The sequence below is a fragment of the Ranitomeya variabilis genome, chromosome 4 (assembly GCF_051348905.1).
Source record: "Ranitomeya variabilis isolate aRanVar5 chromosome 4, aRanVar5.hap1, whole genome shotgun sequence".
NCBI classification, from domain to species: domain Eukaryota; kingdom Metazoa; phylum Chordata; class Amphibia; order Anura; family Dendrobatidae; genus Ranitomeya; species Ranitomeya variabilis.
In genome coordinates this window covers 454,359,153-454,382,081 of record NC_135235.1, presented here as the reverse complement: position 1 = coordinate 454,382,081, position 22,929 = coordinate 454,359,153, and the positions used below count along the sequence as shown (strand labels likewise).

Below are 22,929 nucleotides of genomic sequence, written 5' to 3'. Positions count from 1 at the left end.
TCCAGGTGATCTTTGGCAAACTAAATCAATATTCTTTTTGGAGAGCAGTGGCTTTCACCTTGTAATCCTGCCAAGCAGAGTATTTTTGTTTAGTGTTCTAAAGACGGACTCATGAAAATTAACATTTGCTAATGTGACTGAGTCCTTTAGTTGCCTAATGTTACCTTTGGTACCTATCGCCGGATATGCCTCGATTTTGAAGTGATGTTTTTTGGTCGATCACTCTTGGGGAGGGTAATAATCTTGAATTTCCTCCATTTGTACACAATCTACCTGAAATTGAAGGCTTACTCTCTCGAGATTGTTTTACAACCCTTTCCAGCCTGATGAACATCAACAACTGTACTTTTAAGGTTCTTAGAATTCTTTTTTGTTCGTGCCATGATACTCTCCCACAAACCTGTGTTGTGAAGATCAGACTTTGATAGATTCTGATTATGGCTCTTTGACATGTCTGATTTTTACTTATGAGTGCTATCCGTGTTTTTCATGAATAGCACTCATATCTGTGATAATTTATGGGTCCATTTGCATGTCTGTGATATTTCACAGATTGAGAGGGCCTCGAAAAGAGACATGTCTGATTTTGATCGGATGGTCTTTAATGCAAGTTAATGGGTTCATGAAAAAATTCAACTGCACTTGGATCACATCAGTCGGATTTTCATGGACTATCAGAATGGAGAAGGTATAAATGCTTCTTCTTTTTTTAATTTCAGCACATATGAGAAAAGCGGATGACACTCAGATCACACTGCCATCAAACTCTGATCCAATTCTGATCAGAATAATCGGTCATTTACTCTCATACGTGGAAAAACTGGATGTGTGAATGAGCTCTAACTTACACAAAACTGGTCGCTCACTCACACCCGATTGTCATCCCATTGATTTTGAAAACTAGACTTCAATCTTACCTTTATCTGCTAATCCTACGGATGATCCTAATCTGAATCATTGTCAGCTTTTAAAAGTTGACAAAATGTAATTTTTTTTTATACTTTGTTTTAGGAGTTTCCCTTTACCTATTTTTTGCACTTACGTGTGAAAATCTGATACAGTTTTAAGTCATATTTATGTAGAAATATGGAAAATTCTGAAGGGTTTACAAACTTTCAATCACCAATACACTGTATACTCTACTGTGGGGAGAAGCACCATTTTTCTGATTCCACAGTAATGGCAGATATCTGGACACAGACCTTGTTCTCCCATTATACAGTCACCAGTGAGGTCACATAGAAGAAGCATCTGCCATATGTGAGGTAAGTTGTAGCAGACATACGAGGGGGACATGTCTATGACAAATTCCTGATGTAATATTGATCCCATATATGATTTAGGAGCTTACATTACATTAGTATATGAATTCTGAGGTGAAGGTGATCACATCATTTGACATGTGAGCTGTTAAACCCCTGTATTATACTCCTTGACTCTGCAGATGTTTCCTTCAGTTCTTCTGGTGACAAAGTTAAAGGGCTTGTCCACTATGAGGACAACCCTTTCTTGAACTAATGTTTGGTCCCGATAAAATAAAAAACCTATACTTCCCTCCTGTGCCGGCACCGTTCCCGCAGTTTTGGTATTTGCTCTCTCCGTGCAGTTTGGGACACGTGACCCCCAGCACCCAATCAGCGCTGGCATCGCTGTCCCTGCCTACATACAGATTGAACATGAAGAGGAAGCCCGGGCCACAGCTCATCTCTGACTTCCTGTTCATGTTTAATCTGTACGGAGGCGGGAACAGTGATGCCATCGCTGATTGGGTGCCTGGGTCACATGTCAAAACACCGCATGAGCGCCTCGGGGAGAATGAGTGCAGATACCGTGGGTAAGGCGCAGGAGGAGATTATAATCAGGGACAAACATCTAGTTGAAGATGGGGGTTGTCCTAGTAGTGCCCAACCCCTTTAAAATCTCTTCATAAACCTCACCCTCTTCACAGTAAGACACCAGGCACACACATACCATATTCCTTCGTATTGAAAAAAGAACCAACCCTGCTTAAAATCTATACAACTATGTAAAACAGGGCTGCTGAAGTTACAGGTCCCCCTTTCCAAAGTCATGTGCCCCTTTGCTTGATGGCTCAGGTCAGGCAAAACATTGTTCAATGACTGGTGCACTGCATGCTGGGTAGTGAAAAAGTTGTGCTGGGAGAATGCTAATAAAGAGGAACCTCCCACTCAAAAAGAGTGGAGGGCAAAACACAGGGCATGAATATTGGGTCAGTTCTGGAATATATTAGGCTGGTATGTACACCAAAAACTGTCTATCTTATATTAAGGATGAGAAAAAAAAAAGTTAAAAAAATACATACAGTACAGTCCAAAAGTTTGGACACACCTTCTCATTTAAAGATTTTTCTGTATTTCCATGACTATGAAAATTGTACATTCACACTGAAGGCATCAAAACTATGAATTAACACATGTGGAATTATATACTTAACAAAAAAATGTGAAACAACTGAAAATATGGCTTATATTCTAGGTTCTTCAAAGTAGCCACCTTTTGCTTTGATGACTGCTTTGCACACTCTTGGCATTCTCTTGATGAGCTTCAAGAAGTAGTCACCGGGAATGGTCTTCCAACAATCTTGAAGGAGTTCCCAGAGATGCTTAGCACTTGTTGGCCCTTTTGCCTTTACTCTGCAGTCCAGCTCACCCCAAACCATCTCGATTGGGTTCAGGTCTGGTGACTGTGGAGGCCAGGTCATCTGTCGGGTGTAGCACCCCATCACTCTCCTTCCTGGTCAAATAGCCCTTACACAGCCTGGAGGTGTGTTTGGGGTCATTGTCCTGTTGAAAAAGAAATGATGGTCCAACTAAATGCAAACCGGATGGAATAGCATGCCGCTGCAAGATGCAGTGGTAGCCATGCTGGTTCAGTATACCTTCAGTTTTGAATAAATCTCCAACAGTGTCACCAGCAAAGCACCCCCACACCATCACACTTCCTCCTCCATTCTTCACGGTGGGAACCAGGCATGTAGAGTCCATCCGTTCACCTTTTTGGCGTCGCACAAAGACACGGTGGTTGGAACCAAAGATCTCAAATTTGGACTCATCAGACCAAAGCAAAGATTTCCACTGGTCTAATGTCTATTCCTTGTGTTCTTTAGCCCAAACAAGTCTCTTCTGCTTGTTGCCTGTCCTAAGCAGTGGTTTCCTAGCAGCTATTTTACCATGAAGGCCTGCTGCACAAAGTCTCCTCTTAACAGTTATTGTAGAGATGTGTCTGCTGCTAGAACTCTGTGTGGCATTGACCTGGTCTCTAATCTGAGCTGCTGTTAACCTACAATTTCAGAGGCTTGTGACTCGGATAAACTTATCCTCAGAAGCAGAAGTGACTCTTGGTCTTCCTTTCCTGGGGCGGTCCTCATGTTAGCCAGTTTCTTTGTAGCGCTTGATGGTTTTTGCCACTGCACTTGGGGACACTTTCAAAGTTTTCCCAATTTTTTAGACGGACTGACCTTCATTTCTTAAAGTAATGATGGCCACTCGTTTTTCTTTACTTAGAATTTGTATTATGGCAAGAAAAAAGCAGCTAACAGTCTATTCAGAAGGACTATCAGCTGTGTATCCACCAGACTTCTGCACAACACAACTGATGGTCCCAACACCATTTATAAGGCAAGAAATTCCACTTATTAAACCTGACAGGGCACACCTGTGAAGTGAAAACCATTCCCGGTGACTACCTCTTGAAGCTCATCAAGAGAATGCCAAGAGTGTGGAAAGCAGTCATCAAAGCAAAAGGTGGCTACTTTGAAGAACCTAGAATATAAGACATAATTTCAGTTGTTTCACACATTTTTGTTAAGTATATAATTCCACATGTGTAAATTCATTGTTTTGATGCCTTCAGTGTGAATGTACAATTTTCATTGTTATGAAAATACAGAAAAATCTTTAAATGAGAAGGTGTGTCCAAACTTTTGGTCTGTACTGTACATGGAATTTTTATTTCTGGAATATTTGGCAGTCAAGTGCCACTTATCAGTAGGGACCGGGTGGGGAGAAAACAGCCAATACATTGGGCCTTCCAGAATAATAGAATTCATGCACTCAGTCTTATTAGGACTCTGGGATACCATAGAAATGTAGTCATCATGTATCGCTGTATGCAATCCAATGTAAAATGTTATGTTATGCCCAGTTGGATTTTGGAGTTACGAGAAAGATTTACATCTAGGAAAAAATAACTGTCCGATAGCACCCAACCTAGCAGGAAGCTGTACACTACCGTAGTTGCAGGAGGCTTGATCTAGTACTGCACAGGATGCTAAAGCCAGGTTCACTCAAGCAAATTTTACAGTCCATATGTGAACTGTAATGCCTGGACGGACCTTGGGTCTCACAACCTGAACTTTCAAGCTTATAGACACGTATGATGAAGTAAGTTCATGTCCATAGACCTGCAGTCAGTCCAGGCATTGTGGTCGGTGTGTGGACAATGAATACACTTGTGTGACTCCAGCCTAAACCATGTGAAGCTGAACGATAACTGGGTCCACTGCAGATTTTTAGATCTTGCTATGTATTGCTACAAAGTCTTCTTTTAATATCACACAGTTTCTGTTTTCATGTACTTTTATTATAATTATTTCTCCCCCAAGCCAGGTTACATTGTTTTTAACAAGTTGTAAAATGTACCCTTTTCTCAACACATGTTGAAGATTTGGGAGAAAAATACTGTAAATGGGAAATTGGAGGTGTTTTCCTGTAGTCTGATTTCATCCCTGATTTCAAGCACAACCAGTAAACCAGATGCATTGATGGTCCGGTCTGAGCATTTAGGGTGATGATCAGTGCTTTTATAGTCAAGCCAAAGTGATTGAAACTTACATTTATTATTAAATCAATCATAAATTAGCACTAGTGATGAGCGAGTGTACTCTTTGCTCGGGTGGTCTCCAAGTATTTATGACTGCTCGGAGATTAAGTTTTCATCGCTGCTGAATGATTTACAGCTATTAGCCAGCTTGATTACATGTGGGGATTACCTAGCAACCAGGCAACCCCACATGTACTCAGCCTGGCTAATAGCTGTATATCATTCAGCTGCCGTGATGAAAACTAAATCTCCGAGCACTAACAAATACTCGGAGGTCACCCGAGCGTGCTCAGGAAAACCCGAGCAACAAGTACACTCGCTCATCACTAATTAGCACATTTCTTTTTAGTTCCCTCTCATTAATTGTCTCTTTTTTTTTATATGGGTATGATCAAAATTAAATAACCTGTGCACTTTGCTCCCAGTCCCTCCCCATTAGTTCAATTCACACAAAGATATGTTCATGCACTAACAGTAAAAATATATTGCAATTTATGTACTTTGCTCAAAAAGAGGGGTCTTACATACATTTCACAGGCCTAGTGTTTTGTGCGAATTGATCAATGGCATATAAAGTGTCGAAAATAAGTAGATACACTGCCAATTTTGCAAGTTTTCCCACCTACAAAGAATAGAGAGGTCTGTATGTTTTATCGTAGTTACATTTAAATTGTGAGAAACAGAAAAATAAAAACCAGAAAAATCAGTGTGTGATTTTTAAATAATTAAATTGCATTTTATTGCATGAAATAAGTATTGATCACCTACCAACCAGCAAGAATTCTGGCTCTCACAGTCCTGTTAGTTTTTCTTTAAGAAGCCCTCCTACTTCACACTCATACAGGTAACGAGTTCAAACAAGTGAGATTAATACAGGTAATAAGAGACACCTGTCCACACACTCAATCAATCATACCACAACACATCAGACTCTCGCCCACCATCGAAACCTTCAAAAAGAATCTGAAGACCCACCTCTTCCGACAAGCCTACAACCTGCAGTAACCACCGATCGACCAAACCGCTGCATGACCAGCTCTACCCTCACCTACTGTATTCTCACCCATCCCTTGTAGATTGTGAGCCTTCGCGGGCAGGGTCCTCTCTCCTACTGTACCAGTTATGACTTGTATTGTTCAAGATTATTGTACTTGTTTTTATTATGTATACCCCTCCTCACTTGTAAAGCGCCATGGAATAAATGGCGCTATAACAATAAATAATAATAATAATAATACTCCAACCTCTCCACCATGGCCAAGACCAAAGAGCTGTCTAAGGACACCAGGGACAAAATTGTAGACCCACACAAGGCTGGGATGGACTAAAGGACAATAGGCAAGTAGCTTGGTGAGACAGCAACAAGTGTTGGCACAATTATTAGGAAATGGAAGAAACACAAGACGACTGTCAATCTTCCTCGGTCTGGGGCTCCTTCCAAGATCTCACGTCATGGGGAAAGACGATTCTGAGAAAGGTCAGAAATGAGCCCAGAACTACATGGGAGGACCTGGCCAATGACCTGAAGAGAGCTGTGACCAGAGTCTCAAACATTACCATTAGTTACACACTACGCAGTCATGGATTAAAATCCTGCAGGGCACGCAAGGTCTCCCTGCTCAGACCAGCACATGTCCAGAATCATCTGAAGTTTGCCAATGACAATCTGAATGATCCAAGGGACGCATGGGAGGAGGTTAAAGGAGACCAAAATAGACCTTTTTGGTTTTAACGCCAATCACCTTGTTTGGAGGAAGAAGGAGGAGTACAACCCTAAGAACACTGTGAAGCATGGTGGGGGAAACTTCATACTTTGGGGGTGCTTTTCTGCAAAGGGGTCAGGAAGACTGTGCAGTATTGAAGGGAGGATGGATTGGATCATGTATCACAACAACAACCTTCTTCCCTCTGTAAAGATGGGTCGTGGCTGGGTCTTGCATTAGGACAAGGGCCTGAAACACACAGCCAGTGCATCTGAGGTGTGGCTCCGCAAGAAGCATTTCAAGGTCCTGGATTAGCCTAATCAGTCTTCAGACCTGAACCCAATAGAGAATCTTTGGAGGGAGATGAAACTCAATGCTGCCCAGCGACAGTCTCAAGTGGGCCAAAATCATTGCTGCAATGTGTGCAAACGTGGTCAAGTACTACAGGAAACGTTTGACCTCTGTAATTTCATAGGTTTCTGTACCAAGTATTAAGTTCTGCTTTTTGACTGTATCAAATACTTATTTCTTGCAATAAAATGCCAATTAATAAAGTAATTGTTACACAATTTGATTTTCTGGTATTTATTTTTTGACTGTCTCTCACAGTTGGAATGTACCTGCAATAAAAAAAAAAAAATTACAGACCTCTCCAATCTTCGTAGGTGGGAAAACTTGCAAAATTGGCAGTGTATCAAATACTTATTTTTGCCACTGTTGGTGCATATTCCCCGCCCCCCATACAGTTAAAGGTGTCCATTCTCGCCCCCCATACCACCTTATTTATGGGAATCTGGGAGAGCAGTTACACTTCATGCTTTACTCTGTGTATATAGTTGAAGAGACCCTAAAGATGGCTGTATGACTTGCATGAATAAATCAGCTCAGATATTTGGGTCTGAGCAGCTGACCATCTAGCGTCTAAGGTGTCGCTGCAAGCATAGTGAAGATGGGATTTCATAAAATACCATCCACTATGCTGTAACATCTGGACGCTGCAGACTGGGTTGTACGCAGTGTCCAATCCGAAGCGAATACTGACAGTCGAAACATACCCTTAGGGTATGTGTCCACGGTCAGTAAATGCTGCTTGTTTGACGCTGCGCAGAACTGCAGCGTCAAACACGCAGCGTCCAGATGTTCCAGCATAGTGGAGGGGATTTTATGAAATCTCGTGTCCACTATGCGTGGAAACACGCATCCGACTTCCCTGCGACTCCGGACATGCTGCGCGTCTTTTCAGATCGCAGCATGTCCGTGCTACCTGCGGCGACGCTGCGTCGCCGCAAGTAATATCACAGGGCGCTATGCGAGGGTGCGATGATCCCGGATGTGTACAGTTAACACATCCGGCATCATCATATCCCAGAAAGGGGGCGCGGCTTCGCCGCTCTGGCGATACCGCCGGCCATCCTGACTGTGGACACGTACCCTTAGGCAGTTAGGAAAGAGAAAAAAATAAAAAATAGCATAGACTATGACTTCCACAGGCCGCTCAGGAAATCTGCTCTTGCTCAGAAAACTGTCAATAGCATTTCTAAAGCCAGAGATTGGCTACAGGGGCCAGTAACTAGAAGACCGCATCATCAGAAAACCAGCCTTTGAAACACTAATTATCTGACGGCTCCAGTCAATCACAAACTTCAGCAGTTATGTTGACATTTGGACAGCGCAGAAAGTGAGTATGTCTCCATGGTTTTGAAAACATTGATGCAAAAAAAAAAACCGTGTTCCATGTCAGACAGCCCGTTTAAGGCTATGTGCACACGTAGAATGGTCCTCTGCGGATTTTTCCGCAGCGGATTTGGTAAATCCGCAGGGCAAAAACACTGCGTTTTTCCTGCAGATTTACCGCGGTTTTTGTGTGGATTCCACTGCGGTTTTACACCTGCTGTTTTCTATTATGGAGCAGGTGTAAAACCGCTGCGGATTCTGCACAAAGAATTGACATGCTGCGGAATGTAAACCGCTGCGTTTCCGCTTGTTTTTTTTCCGCAGCATGGGCACAGCGTTTTCGGTTTCGCATAGGTTTACATTGTACTGTAAACTCATGGGAAACTGCTGCGGACCCGCAGCTGAAAATCCGCATCGTGTGCACATAGCCTGAATGAATTCCATAGAAGGCTTTAGGTGATGGACTATATACTTTCCTTTAAGCTGAGCTATCATAAGTATTTCAAAAGCTCGTGGCTCATGAAAAAGCTCACAGTGTATACATTAAACCAGGGGTGTGGAATCTTTCTGCCAAGGGCCATGTGGATATTTACACCATTCTTCGGGGGTCGTACAAACTCCGCCCACAAAGTACATCCTGAATCTGGCACTGGTTTCGGGACGTAATCTTTCATTGCATGCCCTTCAGTGTTCAGTAGTGAACACAGCATGTGTGTGCTAACAGAGCAAGAAGAAATTAATGAGCTGGTTGTAATCAAAATACAGCTCCCTGACCAGGAATGCGGTCCCTGAGAATCTGCTTGGGGGCTTGATAAAAGGTCATCGAGGGCCGTAAATGGCCCTGGGGCCTGAGGTTCCCCACCCCTGCATTAAACAGATCCCTTGTTCATCTATGGGTGTCAGATGTCACTCTTCAGCCATGTTCACACGTTCAGTATTTTACCTCAGTATTTGTAAGGCAATATCAGGAGTGGGACAATTAGAGGAAAAGTATAATAGAAACAGGTTTAGGCTTACAAAAACTGAGGTACAAAAAAACCCCCACCAAATACTGAATGTGTGCACACGGCCTTATCCACAGAGACACAAAGTTCCTTTAAATCCACATTAGAGTGACGGAAACATGGCACAATTATTTCTCCTATGGCTAACAAAAATCTGCTATGTGCCTCCATGTGAAATAGGAGGACATTTGCCCCCAAATTGGTTTATCTGCTGGATGCAGAAGTTCACAGCAAAATTGTCTCAAGTGCTTGGTGCTAGATGGGCAAGCTTTGAGAGGGACTTTCCAGAATCCTCCCACCCTTACATACTATATTATGCATATTATGCAAGGCAACACACTGCAGTACCATAGGTTCTGTAATTCAATATGCCCTAGATCATACTTGCAAAAAGTAGATCTATATTCTTGTATTAAATATCAAAAATTATACATAGAGCTACAATCCTACACAAAAAAATATAGTTAGTTGCAATATATGCAAGTCACAAAAATAAAGATCTATTGCATAGCAAAAAAAAAAAAAAGATACAGTATATATGCATGAGGGGACGAGAGCTTTTTGGCAAAATAATGTTATTTTGTAGCCTGTGTTTTTAATCCCTTTATTAAAAGTGATTATTACATCTCCTAATTTAAACAATGCTTAAATATGTTACCGAAATTTTAAATTAACTTGATAATTATGAAGTCTCTGGGAGCAGGAACTATTGAACAAGACTTATGACAAATTGAATTGAGTAGCATGTTACAACAGCTTGTAGGGGCAAGTCTAGATGCATCACCCAAATAAAAAGAAGAGGTGGTCTCTGAATAGAAAAAAGGTCTGCAAGAACTGTCCTCTAAACAGACCATTTTCCCCCCTCAGGCAACCCCTTTGAGAAAATCCTTAATTTGCAGTAGAGGTGAAATTTTGTGGCTCTGCTGCACATAGAACACTGCACATCAACGTATACCCCAAATCACTGACGACTGACAAGGCATACTAAGACTCGAAAGGGGTTTGAGGGTTAGAAAAATATTACCAATATATTCCAAAAGTAGCGTTAACTCTGAAATGAATGAGCCAAAGCTGCAATGCCACACACAATTGGCAGACAGGCATGGTGCAGTTTTTGGAAAAATGCAGCCATCTTGGACAGCCCCTTTAAATTTGAATAAGCATGACTTAAAGGGACATTCCCATCACCAAGATCCTATCCCAATAAGTAGTAGGTATAATAATAATAATAATAATAATAGAAATTATAATAATATTAGCAAATATCTCCAATTAGAAATGCAGTATAGCTTTTCTGTTTCGCCATGTCTTTCCTCATGTGCAGGCATTGCAGGACCTTCAGTATCCTTGGTTATGACCACTGATATAGTGACAGTGAGCAAGTTGCTCGTGGTCGTAACCATGGATACCCAAGGTCCTGCAATGCCTGCACATGAGGAAAAGAGGCATAGCGATGCAGAAAACCTATACTACATTTCTAGTTGGAGGTTTTTGTAATTAATTATTACTAATACATATTGGAATAGGATCTTTAAGATGGGAGTACCCCTTTAAAAAATGGGTTCTCCAGCATTGCCTACTTTTGCATGAAAAGACATCAGTGTCACTTCCTGATATGGAGAGGAGCAATGCCAGAGAATCCATGCAAGTCATTGAAATACATGGAGTCTTTGCCAGACAATAGTTTCTAGATGTTTTGGCAAACTTCTGTATCATAATGAATGCACTGTAGTATCAATCAATATATTACATTACAGGATAGGTCATCTGAAGATGGAGACCTTAAAAGGGTTTGTTTACCAAAAGGATCTTTTTTGTGCCACACTTGTTCATGGCCTAATTTTGAGGCCTAATTTTGAGGCTCTAACAGAGAAGCACATAGAAGAAAAAAAGGCTCCATGACAACAATCAAAAGGAGCCCCCTATTATAGTACTTGGGTTTTCCCACTCATGACAGGAGATGGGGTTTGTTTTCTCCTTCACCACCACAAAATGACCCTTTGACCAATTCCACACTTTTTTGCTTCCTAAGAATGTAATTGGAAAAGGAGTTCTGCACAGGCGGGTAATCACCATATTACTAGCCAATAACAAATAGGATGGGACGGACCAGGCGCTGTTTGGGCTTTTTTTAGGCGAGCTACTTTTCCAGATGTTACCCATGGACAAGTGTGGCACTGTTCCGAGGATGGAGGGGAGAGAAAAAAGGTTTTTTTTATGGAAAGCGCTTTAAAATTACATAAATCAAATTAAATTGCACATTGCATGGTGTAATAGTACAATAGCAGTGTAAACAAACCCAATATTAGTTCTAAAAGCTCGACAGGATCAGGGGGTTGCTTTACCCTCCATTAACTAAAAAAGAATAAAAATAAAGGAGATCTGTGTGTGAACTGTAACCTCTGGTGTTAAATTGTGATGTTATATATTAAAAAAAAAAAAAAAACACCATGCATGAGATTTACGAACTGGACACAATACTTGCTCGCCAGTGTGACCCATCTGAAGATTTATAATAGATCTTTAAAATATAAATAGCCCTTTGTGTGATTACATCTCGCTGGATGCATCGTCCACAGAACATCACAGTCTCGCTGCCACTGATAGAAGAAATATGAGCAACCCAGATTTTTGGCATGTTTAGTCCGCAAAGTAGTCAGTAACTCCACCCACTTGTGTGACATCATTCCAGCGGATATCGGAACGGGATGCATAATAGAGTTAAGTGTAAAATACATTTATAAATAGACAGGGCCTTATACAATGGGCCTGCTTTGCTACAAATTCCTTATTCCAGGCACAGCATGAATACAGTCAATTCCACAGATCAGGCTCTATTGCTCTTTATTGGGTGCGTCCCTAGGAATAGATATATTTTTTTCCAAAATTTCAAAACACCAGATTTTTTTTTATTTTATTTAAACGTTTGTTTTTTTTGTCCTAAAAATCCTGTTTCCACGTCTGCAAAATGTGAAGTTCACTTCTGTCCGTGTCAAGTGGGGAAGAAACCTGCAAATCTTAAGTGATGTCATCAAGGAATTGGGTGGGGAAAAAGGAGTTCATGATGTCATCAGTGTATGATACTCCGCATCATTAGACAGTCTGACCTGCTCATTAACATCACCATTATGTCTTCATGTGGATGGGAGTTATTATGAGAATAGGATACTTGGTATCACTACACAATGACCTGTTTTCGTTAGTGTATAGAAAATCCATATCATACAACGATGTTGCATATTACTGGTGAACAGGTACTTAGCATTAGTATACAGCGCAGCATGTTCAAAAGGTAATGTATAGAGATTCTCAGCATCAAGTGCTATGAGCAAACTGTCCATGTATTGAGATACTATGCATCGGTACAGTTAGTGGGGTCACCATTAGTGTACGGGTATGTGATATCGTACAGTGTGCTTTGTTTCTCATCACATTGCTGACCTAACTCGCAGACTAGACGGACAGCAATGATATAGTCTTCATTTAATCTGGGTCTAAATCAAAACGACATTAGCACAAAAATATAATCCTCTGCTAGTGAAGTCAGCAACGCATGGCAGTGCAAAGCAGAGCCTGACATGGTGCAGAGCTACAGAGTACTGCATCGCCCTACGCCACACAGCAAAGTGTATGTGTACTAAATAGAACAATGCATCGCAAGCCGTCGGTCTACTCCAAAAGATGAAATTTGGGGCTGTCGGAGTAAGCGTTTAATCGGAACCGTACAACCGCATGCTCCTTCGTAAAGAGGAGAGGGATGCTCGGGATAGGGTTTGTTCCTTATTGCGATAGGTGCTACTTATAACAGACAAGTGGGGGAGGGGGGGGGGTGATACAAAGATGGTGGACCGTCCAAAACCAGGGTGCAGTCTTTGTGCAATTGTGAGATTTTGGGGTGCCTTATTGCCTCGGCCCAGATAGGGAGAGGGGTAGTGGGGCTGCATAACAGGGATACCCCTTCCAAAAACCTTCCGTTTTAGGGTCTCTTCCCCACACAGACAAGAAAAAGAATCTCCTTAATTTTAAGAATAATTAGTTTGAAAAGTCCTGGCACACCATCTGTGGAACCCTCCTGACAGCACCGTGTGCCTGGCAGGTTTAGCCGCCTAGATTTAGCGTGCTCTTGTGCCTTTCTCCCTGTGTCTCCTACTTGAGTCTGTCAGTAAGTCTATAGTTGCCAAGACCTTCCATTCTCCCCCCATTATTGGCACACCAGAGGCTCTCTCCCTCAGAGCCGCGTCTGTGCCTCTGGCACGTAGATCTCGATGCTGTCCGCACTCTCTGTAGCAGAATTCTGGCGCACCGAGGCTGCTCGTTTGGCTGCCATCAGCCTTTTACGGGCTTCTTGTCGCTGCTTGTCACTATTGGAGGGGCCTGGTGCCTTGTCACGACTTAGGGGAGGCTTGGGTCGGGCTGGCTTCTTTGGCACAGGGGGCGGGGGTCTTTTTATCTCCTGTAAAATACATAAAGATGATTAGACTTTATCGTTATTCTATTTTTTTTTTCATTATACAGTACAATATAGAAACATTTTTAATATTGAGATCATAATAACAGTCCCGGTCCATGCCAGGGTTTCAAATTATGTGTGATTAATTATTCACATTATCAGCTCCAGCCATAAGTTATGACAGGACAAAGACTAAAATAAAAAATTAATTTAAAAATTGTAAAAGATAGAATGAAGGAAACACTGGGAAGAAAGCGGGCAGCAGCTGCTCAGAGGGGAGTGCAGTATTTGTGTGAATTTGGAAAAATGTCAGGGCCAAGTCATGCATGAAGGGTACTGTGCTAATGAAAAGACATATGGAGAGAAGCAAATGTGTCCAAATACTTAAAGATGGCATCGTTTTACCAAGGCCGTATTCTCCATGTGCCCAGAGTTTAGATGGCACGGAAAAGGTTTTCTATTTTCTAATATTTTTCTGGAATATTCATTTGGTTTTGCACTTTGGTTAAAATTCTGTGTGGTTGTTTCTGTTAAATGAGTTGACAAGCGAAGGTAACTCTTTCCAATGGTAATCCCCTGACAGATGAAGGGAACGACAGGCAGATTCAACACTTGCCATAGGGGAAATTTAGTATTACATGCCACCCATTCAAGGTAAACATAAACAAGTTATTTTAGCGAACTGCTTGGCTTTTTACACAGCAGATGCTGGGTTTCTCACATTATATAGGCACAAATCATGATAATGTTTACTGTCACTAACATCCAGTTTTTTTATACATTTCCTATAAGGAGTTTTCCAGTTTCGGAAATCCCCTGTGCCAGGAAGAGCCCTACAGCACTGTCCACATGAAGTCAGCACTGCAGACAATATCAGTGGTGGAGACTCAATGATGGACCCAGGAAGGGCAAGAAAAACATGGCATTGCCAGGCCGCAGGTATAGCTTCCCTTAAGGGTTCAATTGTGGTGGGATAGAGTTTTCCCACCATTTTTATATATGTATATTTTGAGTACAGACATTGGTGGTGGGCCTGTCCAGTCAGCTGCACGTCGCTGAGTGAAGTATAGTTTTCTCCCCAGTGACGTGCGCTGATAGGACAGGCTAATGTAAAAGTATGGGCTGAAAGGATAAAGAGGGGGCAGCTATGAGGGAAGTTGTCATTGCTCATCACTGCCATACCTAAAGTGCTGCCTCGCCCTCCCTTACTTTTATTTCATCATGGGCCTGTGGGTAAGTCATTCAGGGAACTGAATGGACAGCATGATGGTAAATGGTTAACGGGCTTGAGCTTTGGCTAAGCTGCCGTATGGTTTATAAGTTAAATGGGCTTGAGCTTTGGCTAAGCTGATGTATGGTTTATAAGTTATATATTTAAATTTAGTAAATGCAGTGGCCAAATCTTCCATTTAAAAGTCAACGTGTCCTGTGTATTTTATTATGTTGATATTTAATTGCCTTAAAGGTCTTTTAGTATGTAAGGATCATGGATTGTGTAATGCCATGACACATTTTTACCATGCTAATGTCTTGTTCAGCATTACAGTTAATACACAGATCAATAGATAATGGTTATTCACAAGAGACTTGTTATTCAAATCAGACAATTTTGATGTGACAAGTCAGCCATATAATGTATATTAAGACCTCCTGACAGCAAGTATTCGGGAAAGAGGAATGGATAGTTGCATTTTAATCTGGTGTCTAGCAGTGACATCATCTCCAAGGCAGTGGTCCCCAACTCCAGTCCTCAAGGTCCACCAACAGGTCATGTTTTCAGGATTTCCTTAGTCTTGCCCAAGTAATAATTGCATTAGGCTGGTTTCACACTTGCGTTGGGCAGAGCTGCGTAGTTCCTGTTAAGTCCCACCCACTGCCGCACCTCTTCCATTCAGCTCCACGTGCGTCCTGCGTACCTATCTTTAACATTGGGTATGCAGGCCATGTGAATGTATGCGGATGCCTCCGCATGTGTCATTTTGATGCTGTGCCGAACGCAACATGTTGCATTTTGTCGAGGTCGGCGCATGGCCTGCGTACTCAATGTTGAAGATAGGTACACAGGATGCACTCTGACGTAGGCGGAGCTGAATGGAAGAGGCGCGGCAGTGGGCGGGCTTAACAGAGGAACTACACAGCCCACCGCAGTTCAACGCAAGTGTGAAACCAGCCTTACCTGTGCAATACAAAGGAAATCCTGAAAACATGCTCTGTTGGTGGGCCTTGAGGACTGGAGTTGGGGAACACTGCTCTAAGGAATGATGAGGGCCAAATAAGTATCTAATGTTTATGGCCAGCTTTCGATCAGTTTCATCCTTCCAAAACTCACAGTATGAGTACGGACCATGATGTCTGTGCTGGCCACAGATCTCGACCCAAACTCGACAGCTTAATAGGCATGTATGAGACTGTTGTATTAAAGACCGGAAAGCCGGCGACTGATTTGGCCATGGTTAGGACCATGAATGTTGGAAGTATGAAACTGGCTTTAGAGAGAAATACATATGTTCACATGTTCAGTATTTTACCTCAGTATTTGTATACCAAAACCAGGAGTGGAACAGTCAGAGCAAAATTATAGAAACACGTCACCACCATTTATCACCCACTCCTGGTTTTGGCTTACAAATACTGATGTAAATTACGGACCCAATACTCAACGTGTGAATGTGGCCTTACATCTAGATATGGGGGATTTAAGAAAAGATCATTTCCTTCAAGAAGCTAGTAAGAGCAGCACAAGACCTCTGAAGTCAGTACGTGGCTGCAGCAATCCTATGGGTAGACAAACACGTAATCAGAGCAGCATAGTAAACATATACTGGGGTGGTGTACTGGAAAGCCAGTGAATTTAACAAAGGAGTACAAGCTTTTATTTTATGGCACATTACACAATTTTTAATTCAGATTTTGGGAAAAACCGTAGAACCGTTAAGTCCTGTAATTACATTTCTATCGGTTGTCTCGCTAAACGCCCATCCGTTGGCCTTGAGCTGGAAGAGTTCATCAAATTTCATGCTAATATCTTCTATGGAAAGCTGCAACAGGTCCCAAAATCCGGCAAGGTCCTGTGCTGATGGACGTGGGTTCGAGTTAGGGTTCTAGAAAGAAGAAGAAAGTGTCAATGTTTTCCCCCTTTCTAAAATCATTCCTTTTCCACCATTCCATCTAGAAAAACATGAAAACATTAATAAAACAGTCAACATGCTGAGACCTATACAGCCCTCTCACCACAGTGAGATCAGCTGTGCCGCTCAGCTAAACCCACTCTTCTAGATAGTGCCACGTGTCCATCAGTGTGCCAGGGGAGGCAAATGTCTTCAGACTCTCCTGCTCATTCCACATTACTCTAGCACTGACCCCCTGCACCAATATGTCCATGTACTGCATTATTAAACAACATGGCCATTACTAGCTGTGGTACTCTTCCTCCTCCACGTCTTTCAACAATAAAGGTCAATAGAATCTCTACCAAGAAGTACAAGTGGGTTAATCAGCACGAGTCAGTGTCAGAAACAGTATCCTGTAAAACTGGTCTTCGGTGTTATAGGATAGTAAAAGGTACCAAGAAAATAAGATGCATTACATATAGTTAAAAACATTACAGTGTCATGTAAAAGTTTGGGCACCCCTGGTTAAAATTACTGTTAATGTAACTTAAGCAAGTTGAAAAGGCCTAAAGTTAAAGGCGACATTTACTTTGTATTTTAGGGGGAAAAAAAAAAGAAGTCATTTTTACATTTTAAAAATTACAAAAACAGGCAAAAGTTTGGACACCCTGCATGGTTAATACTTTGTAGCACCTCTGAGGCCGTTACTGGGGCCATATGCGAGGGTCGGTATGTGTCCCCCAGGATGCACAAAGAAGCATATTGAGGCCGTGGGAGTGCATTGCAGTCACAGGTATAGCTGTGATTGCAATGCAGAATAAAAGTGAGAGTGTTGGTATTGGGAAAGCCATTTGTCCAAAGCAGATTTAGGAAAACCTGCCATGGGCTTTTATTTATTTTTATTTTTTTAAACAGACTACAGGAAGGTAGTGGGGCAGTCAGTTTCCTCCCTGGCCCGGGTTTTCCATGTCGCCTACGGCCACAGGTTCTTTGGCAAAGCCCTCTACAGCAGAGGGTTGGGTGTGTCAGTGTGGAGTTTGAGCTTTTGCAGAGCCATCTGATCTGCACCTTGCGCCCTGTGTGAGGGAACACCAAGCCAAGCAGAGCAAACTCCTGGCACCCCAATACGGTGGTGCAGTCACCCTCGGCAACCGGATGCATTTATGGACTGTCTTGTTTCCCGGCTGCGATCCGGAGGATACAGTTTGCTTTGTTTGTAAGTTTGGAAATTAAAACTATGTTTACTTTGAACTTTCGTGGGTCACTGCCTCATCACTGCACAGTGAGGACACCGCTGCATTACACACCCCTTTTTGCAAGCATCACAGCTTATAGCCACTTTCTGTAGACAGCCAAGAGTCTTTCAATTCTTGTTTGTGGGATTTCGCCCATTCTTCCTTGGAAAATTCTTCCACTTCTGTGAAATTCCTCGGTCATCTTGCATGCAATGCTCTTTTGAGGTCTAGCTACAGATTTTCAATGACGTTCAGATCAGGGGACTGAGGGCCATTGTAAAGCCTTCAGCATTGTCCTTTTGAGGTAGTCTAATCTGTTTCTAGGATCACTATCCATTTGTAGAAGTCATCCTCTTTTCAATGTTAGCATTTTTACAGATGGTGTTATGTCTGCATCAAGAATTTGTTAAAATTTCATTGAATCCATTCTTCCTTCTACATGTGAAGTGTTCCCCATGCCATTGATCCACCCACATGCTTAATGATTGTCGAGAAGTTCTTTTTCTGAAATTGTGCCCTTTTTTCTCTACACATACCTTTGATCATTGTGGCCAGAGTTCTATTTTAACCTTCTCCGTCTACAGGACTCATTTCCAAAATGCATCTGGCTTGTTTAGATGTTCTTTTGCATACTACTGTAGAATAAATCTCAATTACACACTCCCTTTGAATACAAACAAGATTTATTTTATTAAAGTTCAAAACATAAGAACATAAGATTAACCTTTGAATCTCAACGAGTTTCGGCCAACTCGGCCTTTTTCACGACAGTTGCACTCAGTAGGTATTCTCTTCTAGGCAGGGATTTCTCTTCCCTGGAGGGTGCGATTTGTTAGGTCTGGAAGGTATTGTTCAAGAGATATCCTTGAGTAGGTTGATGAATGTGGAAAGCCTGTATTTCACATGTCCCAGACCGGGTGATTGCTTAAATGTGCCATATTCAAAAGGGTGCCCTTATGTTTTGAACATTAATAAAAAATCTTGTTTGCATTCAGAAGGAGCGTGCAATTGATATTTATTGTACATGGTCTACGAGGGATCTCACCAATTCCCTCAATTGGCACTTCCACTAGTGAAACTCAAGAGTGCACACCAATATCTATTTTTTTCTGCATACTTCTGATGCAGAATTTTATGGAGAATTTTATACTCACCTCTGGGATGGTCCAGGCCAAAAGGTGTTGCCCTTCTTGCTTTGTGTGGATGAGTCATCCACACAGTCTCCACGGCATCACGCTCCTGCGCAGGCACACCTCTTCTTGTTGCAGTGCGCAGGGAAAGGTTATAGAGTACTGGTGCATGTGCACGGCAATACTTTACTCTGCCCTAGTCAGGGCAGAGAAGTACGCCTGCGCAAGAACGCGATGACGGGGAGATTATTTAAAAGAAAAAAAAATTATATTGATATATTTTTATATACATATACACATACATATGGTACCAAAAGTATTCAGACCCCCTTTAAATTTGTTTCTCTGTTTCATTGCAGCCATTTGGTAAACTCAAAAAAGTTCATTTTTTTCCCCTCATTAAATGTACACTTTGCATCCCATCATGACTGGAAAAGCACAAATGTACACATTTTTTAAAATTAAAAAAAGAAAAAAAACTGAAAAATCAGTCATAAGTAGTGTTGAGCGATACCGTCCGATACTTGAAAGTATCGGTATCGGAAAGTATCGGCCGATACCGGCAAAGTATCGGATCCAATCCGATACCCGATACCAATACAAGTCAATGGGACTCATGTATCGGACGGTATTCCTGATGGTTCCCAGGGTCTGAAGGAGAGGAAACTCTCCTTCAGGCCCTGGGAACCATATTAATGTGTAAAAGAAAGAATTAAAATAAAAAATATTGCTATACTCACCTCTCCGACGCAGCCTGCATCTTACCGAGGGAAGCGGCAGCGTTCTTTGTTTAAAATTCGCGCTTTTCTTTCCTTTACTGAAGTCCCGGCTTGTGATTGGTCGCGTGCCGACCATGTGGCCGGGACGCAACCAATCACAGCAAGCTGTGACGTAATTTCAGGTCCTTCAGGATTTTAAAATTACGTTCCGGCGTTGTGATTGGTTGCGTCGCAGTCACATGGGCAACGCAACCAATCACAGCAAGCCGTGACGTAATTTCAGGTCCTTAAGGATTTTAAAATTACGTCCCGGCTTTGTGATTGGTTGCGTCGCAGTCACATGGGAGACGCAACCAATCACAAGCCGTGACGTCACGGGAGGCTTGACACGCGCGCATTTTAAAATGAGCGCGTGTCCAGCCTCCCGTGAAGTCCCGGCTTGTGATTGGTTGACCGCGAGGCAACCAATCACAAGCCGGGAGGCTGGACACGCGCGCATTTTAAATTGCTGGTTTCGAATTTCCCTCTCAATCTCTGTTCTTTCTCCGTCGGATTATTACCGGCCCCTCTGCTGTAGCGGCGGTCGCTGTGTATACCGGTGGGGGCAGCTCTACCCCGCTGATAATACCGGGTCCTGTCCTTCCAGCTGTCTGCCCCCAAACACGGCCTCCCGTGACGTCCCGGCTTGTGATTGGTTGACCGCGAGGCAACCAATCACAAGCCGGGACGTCACGGGAGGCTGGACACGCGCTCATTTTAAAATGCGCGCGTGTCCAGCCTCCCGGCTTGTGATTGGTTGATCGCGACGCAACCAATCACAAGCCGGACGTCACGGGAGGCTGGACACGCGCCCATTTTAAAATGCGCGCGTGTCCAGCCTCCCGTGACGTCACGGCTTGTGATTGGTTGCGTCTCCCATGTGACTGCGACGCAACCAATCACAAAGCCGGGACGTAATTTTAAAATCCTTAAGGACCTGAAATTACGTCACGGCTTGCTGTGATTGGTTGCGTTGCCCATGTGACTGCGACGCAACCAATCACAACGCCGGAACGTAATTTTAAAATCCTGAAGGACCTGAAATTACGTCACGGCTTGCTGTGATTGGTTGCGTCCCGGCCACATGGTCAGCACGCGACCAATCACAAGCCGGGACTTCAGTAAAGGAAAGAAAAGCGCGAATTTTAAACAAAGAACGCTGCCGCTTCCCTCGGTAAGGTGCAGGCTGCGTCGGAGAGGTGAGTATAGCAATATTTTTTATTTTAATTCTTTCTTTTACACATTTTTACATTAATGTTGTTTCGATACCGATACCACAAAAATATCGGATCTCGGTATCGGAATTCCGATACAGCAAGTATCGGCCGATACCCGATACTTGCAGTATCGGAATGCTCAACACTAGTCATAAGTATTCAGCCCCTTTACTCAGACACTCATATTTAAGTCACATGCTGTCCATTTCCTTGAGATCCTCCTTGTGATCCTCCTTGTGATGGTTCTACTCCTTCATTGGAGTCCAGCTGTATTTAATTAAACTGATAGGACTTGATTTGGAAGGGCACACACCTGTCTATATAAGACCTCACAGGTCACAGTGCATGTCAGACCAAATGAGAATCATGAGGTCAAAGGAACTGGCCAGGGAGCTAAGACAATTGTGGCAAGACACAGATCTGGCCAAGGTTACAACAGAATTTCTGCAGTACTCATGGTTTTTAAGAGTACAGTGACCTCCATAATCCTTAAATGGAAGAAGTTTGGGACCACCAGAAGTCTTCCTAGACCTGGCCATCCAGCCAAACTGAGCAATCGTGGGAGAAGAGCCTTGGTGAGAGGTAAAGAACCCCAAGATCACTGTGGCTGAGCTCCAGAGATGCAGTGGGGAGATGTGAGAAAGTTCCACAAAGTCAACTATCACTGCAGCCCTCCAACAGTTGGGCCTTTATGGCAGAGTGACCCGACGGAAGCCTCTCCTAAGTGCCAGACATGACAGCCCGCACAGAGTTTGCATGTAAAAAAAACAAAAAACTCCCAGACTGTGAGAAATAAGATTCTCTGGTCTGATGAGACGAAGATGTAACTTTTTGGTGATAATTCTAAGCGGTATGTGTTGAGAAAACCAGGCACTGCTCATCACCTGCTCAATACAATCCCAACAGTGAAACATGGTGGTGGCAGCATCATACTACGGAGGTGTTTTTCAGCTGCAGGTACAGGACCGACTGGTTGCAATTAAAGGGAACATGAATGTGGCCAAGTACAGAGAAATTCTGGATGAAAACCTCTTCCAGAGTGCTCTGGACCTCAGACTTGGCCAAAGGTTCACCTTCCAACAAGACAATGACCCTAAGCACACAGCTAAAATAACAAAGGAGTGGCTTCAGAACAACTCTGTGACCATTCTTGACTGGCCCAGCCAGAGCCCTGACCTAAATAGAGCATCTCTGGAGAGACCTGAAAATGGCTGTCCACCAACGTTCACCATCCAACCTGACGGAACTGGAGAGGATCTGCAAAGAAGAATGGCAGAGGATCCCCAAATTCAGGTGTGAAAAACTTGTTGCAAAATTCCCAAGAAGACTAATGGCTGTACTAGCTCAAAAGGGTGCTTCTACTCAATACTGAGCAAAGAGTCTGAACACTTATGACCATGTGATATTTCAGTTATTTTTTAATACATCTGCAAACATTTCTACATTTGTTTTTTTGTTGTTGTTGTTTTCAGTCAAGATGGGGTGCAGAGTGTACATTAATGAGGAAAAAACAATTTTTTTTTTAATTTACCAAACAGCTGCAACGGAAAGAGTGGAAAATGTAAAGGGGTCTGAATACTTTCCGTACCCACTAAAATACATATATACATAGCCAGCATATATAAAAGCATGTGCATTACAATTGTTCAGTTATTTGAGCTCCAGAGCAAGACGACATCTTTTTATGTCAAGTATTAACAATAACTGATTGTATACATGTCTTCTGGGTTTTATACAATGTAAAAGAATATTCCAAGATTGATTCCGGAAATCCGGCTGTGTGAGGACTACTTTGATAGATGGCTG

General features: G+C 42.6%; 1 protein-coding gene across 5 annotated transcripts in view; it reads right to left on the bottom strand.

Moving 5' to 3' along the window:
- Window positions 1-12,050: 12,050 nt before the first annotated feature.
- DLGAP4 (DLG associated protein 4) overlaps window positions 12,051-22,929 on the bottom strand; it is a 266,332-nt gene continuing 255,453 nt past the window's right edge. For all 5 annotated transcript variants that reach the window (XM_077251584.1, XM_077251585.1, XM_077251587.1 and 2 more), the window contains 2 exons: window positions 16,622-16,774; window positions 12,051-13,676 (listed from right to left, as the gene is read on the bottom strand). In XM_077251584.1, coding sequence (XP_077107699.1) covers window positions 13,452-13,676; window positions 16,622-16,774 — 378 coding nt within the window. In that variant the 3' untranslated portion in view covers window positions 12,051-13,451. The remainder of the gene's footprint in view (window positions 13,677-16,621; window positions 16,775-22,929) is intronic.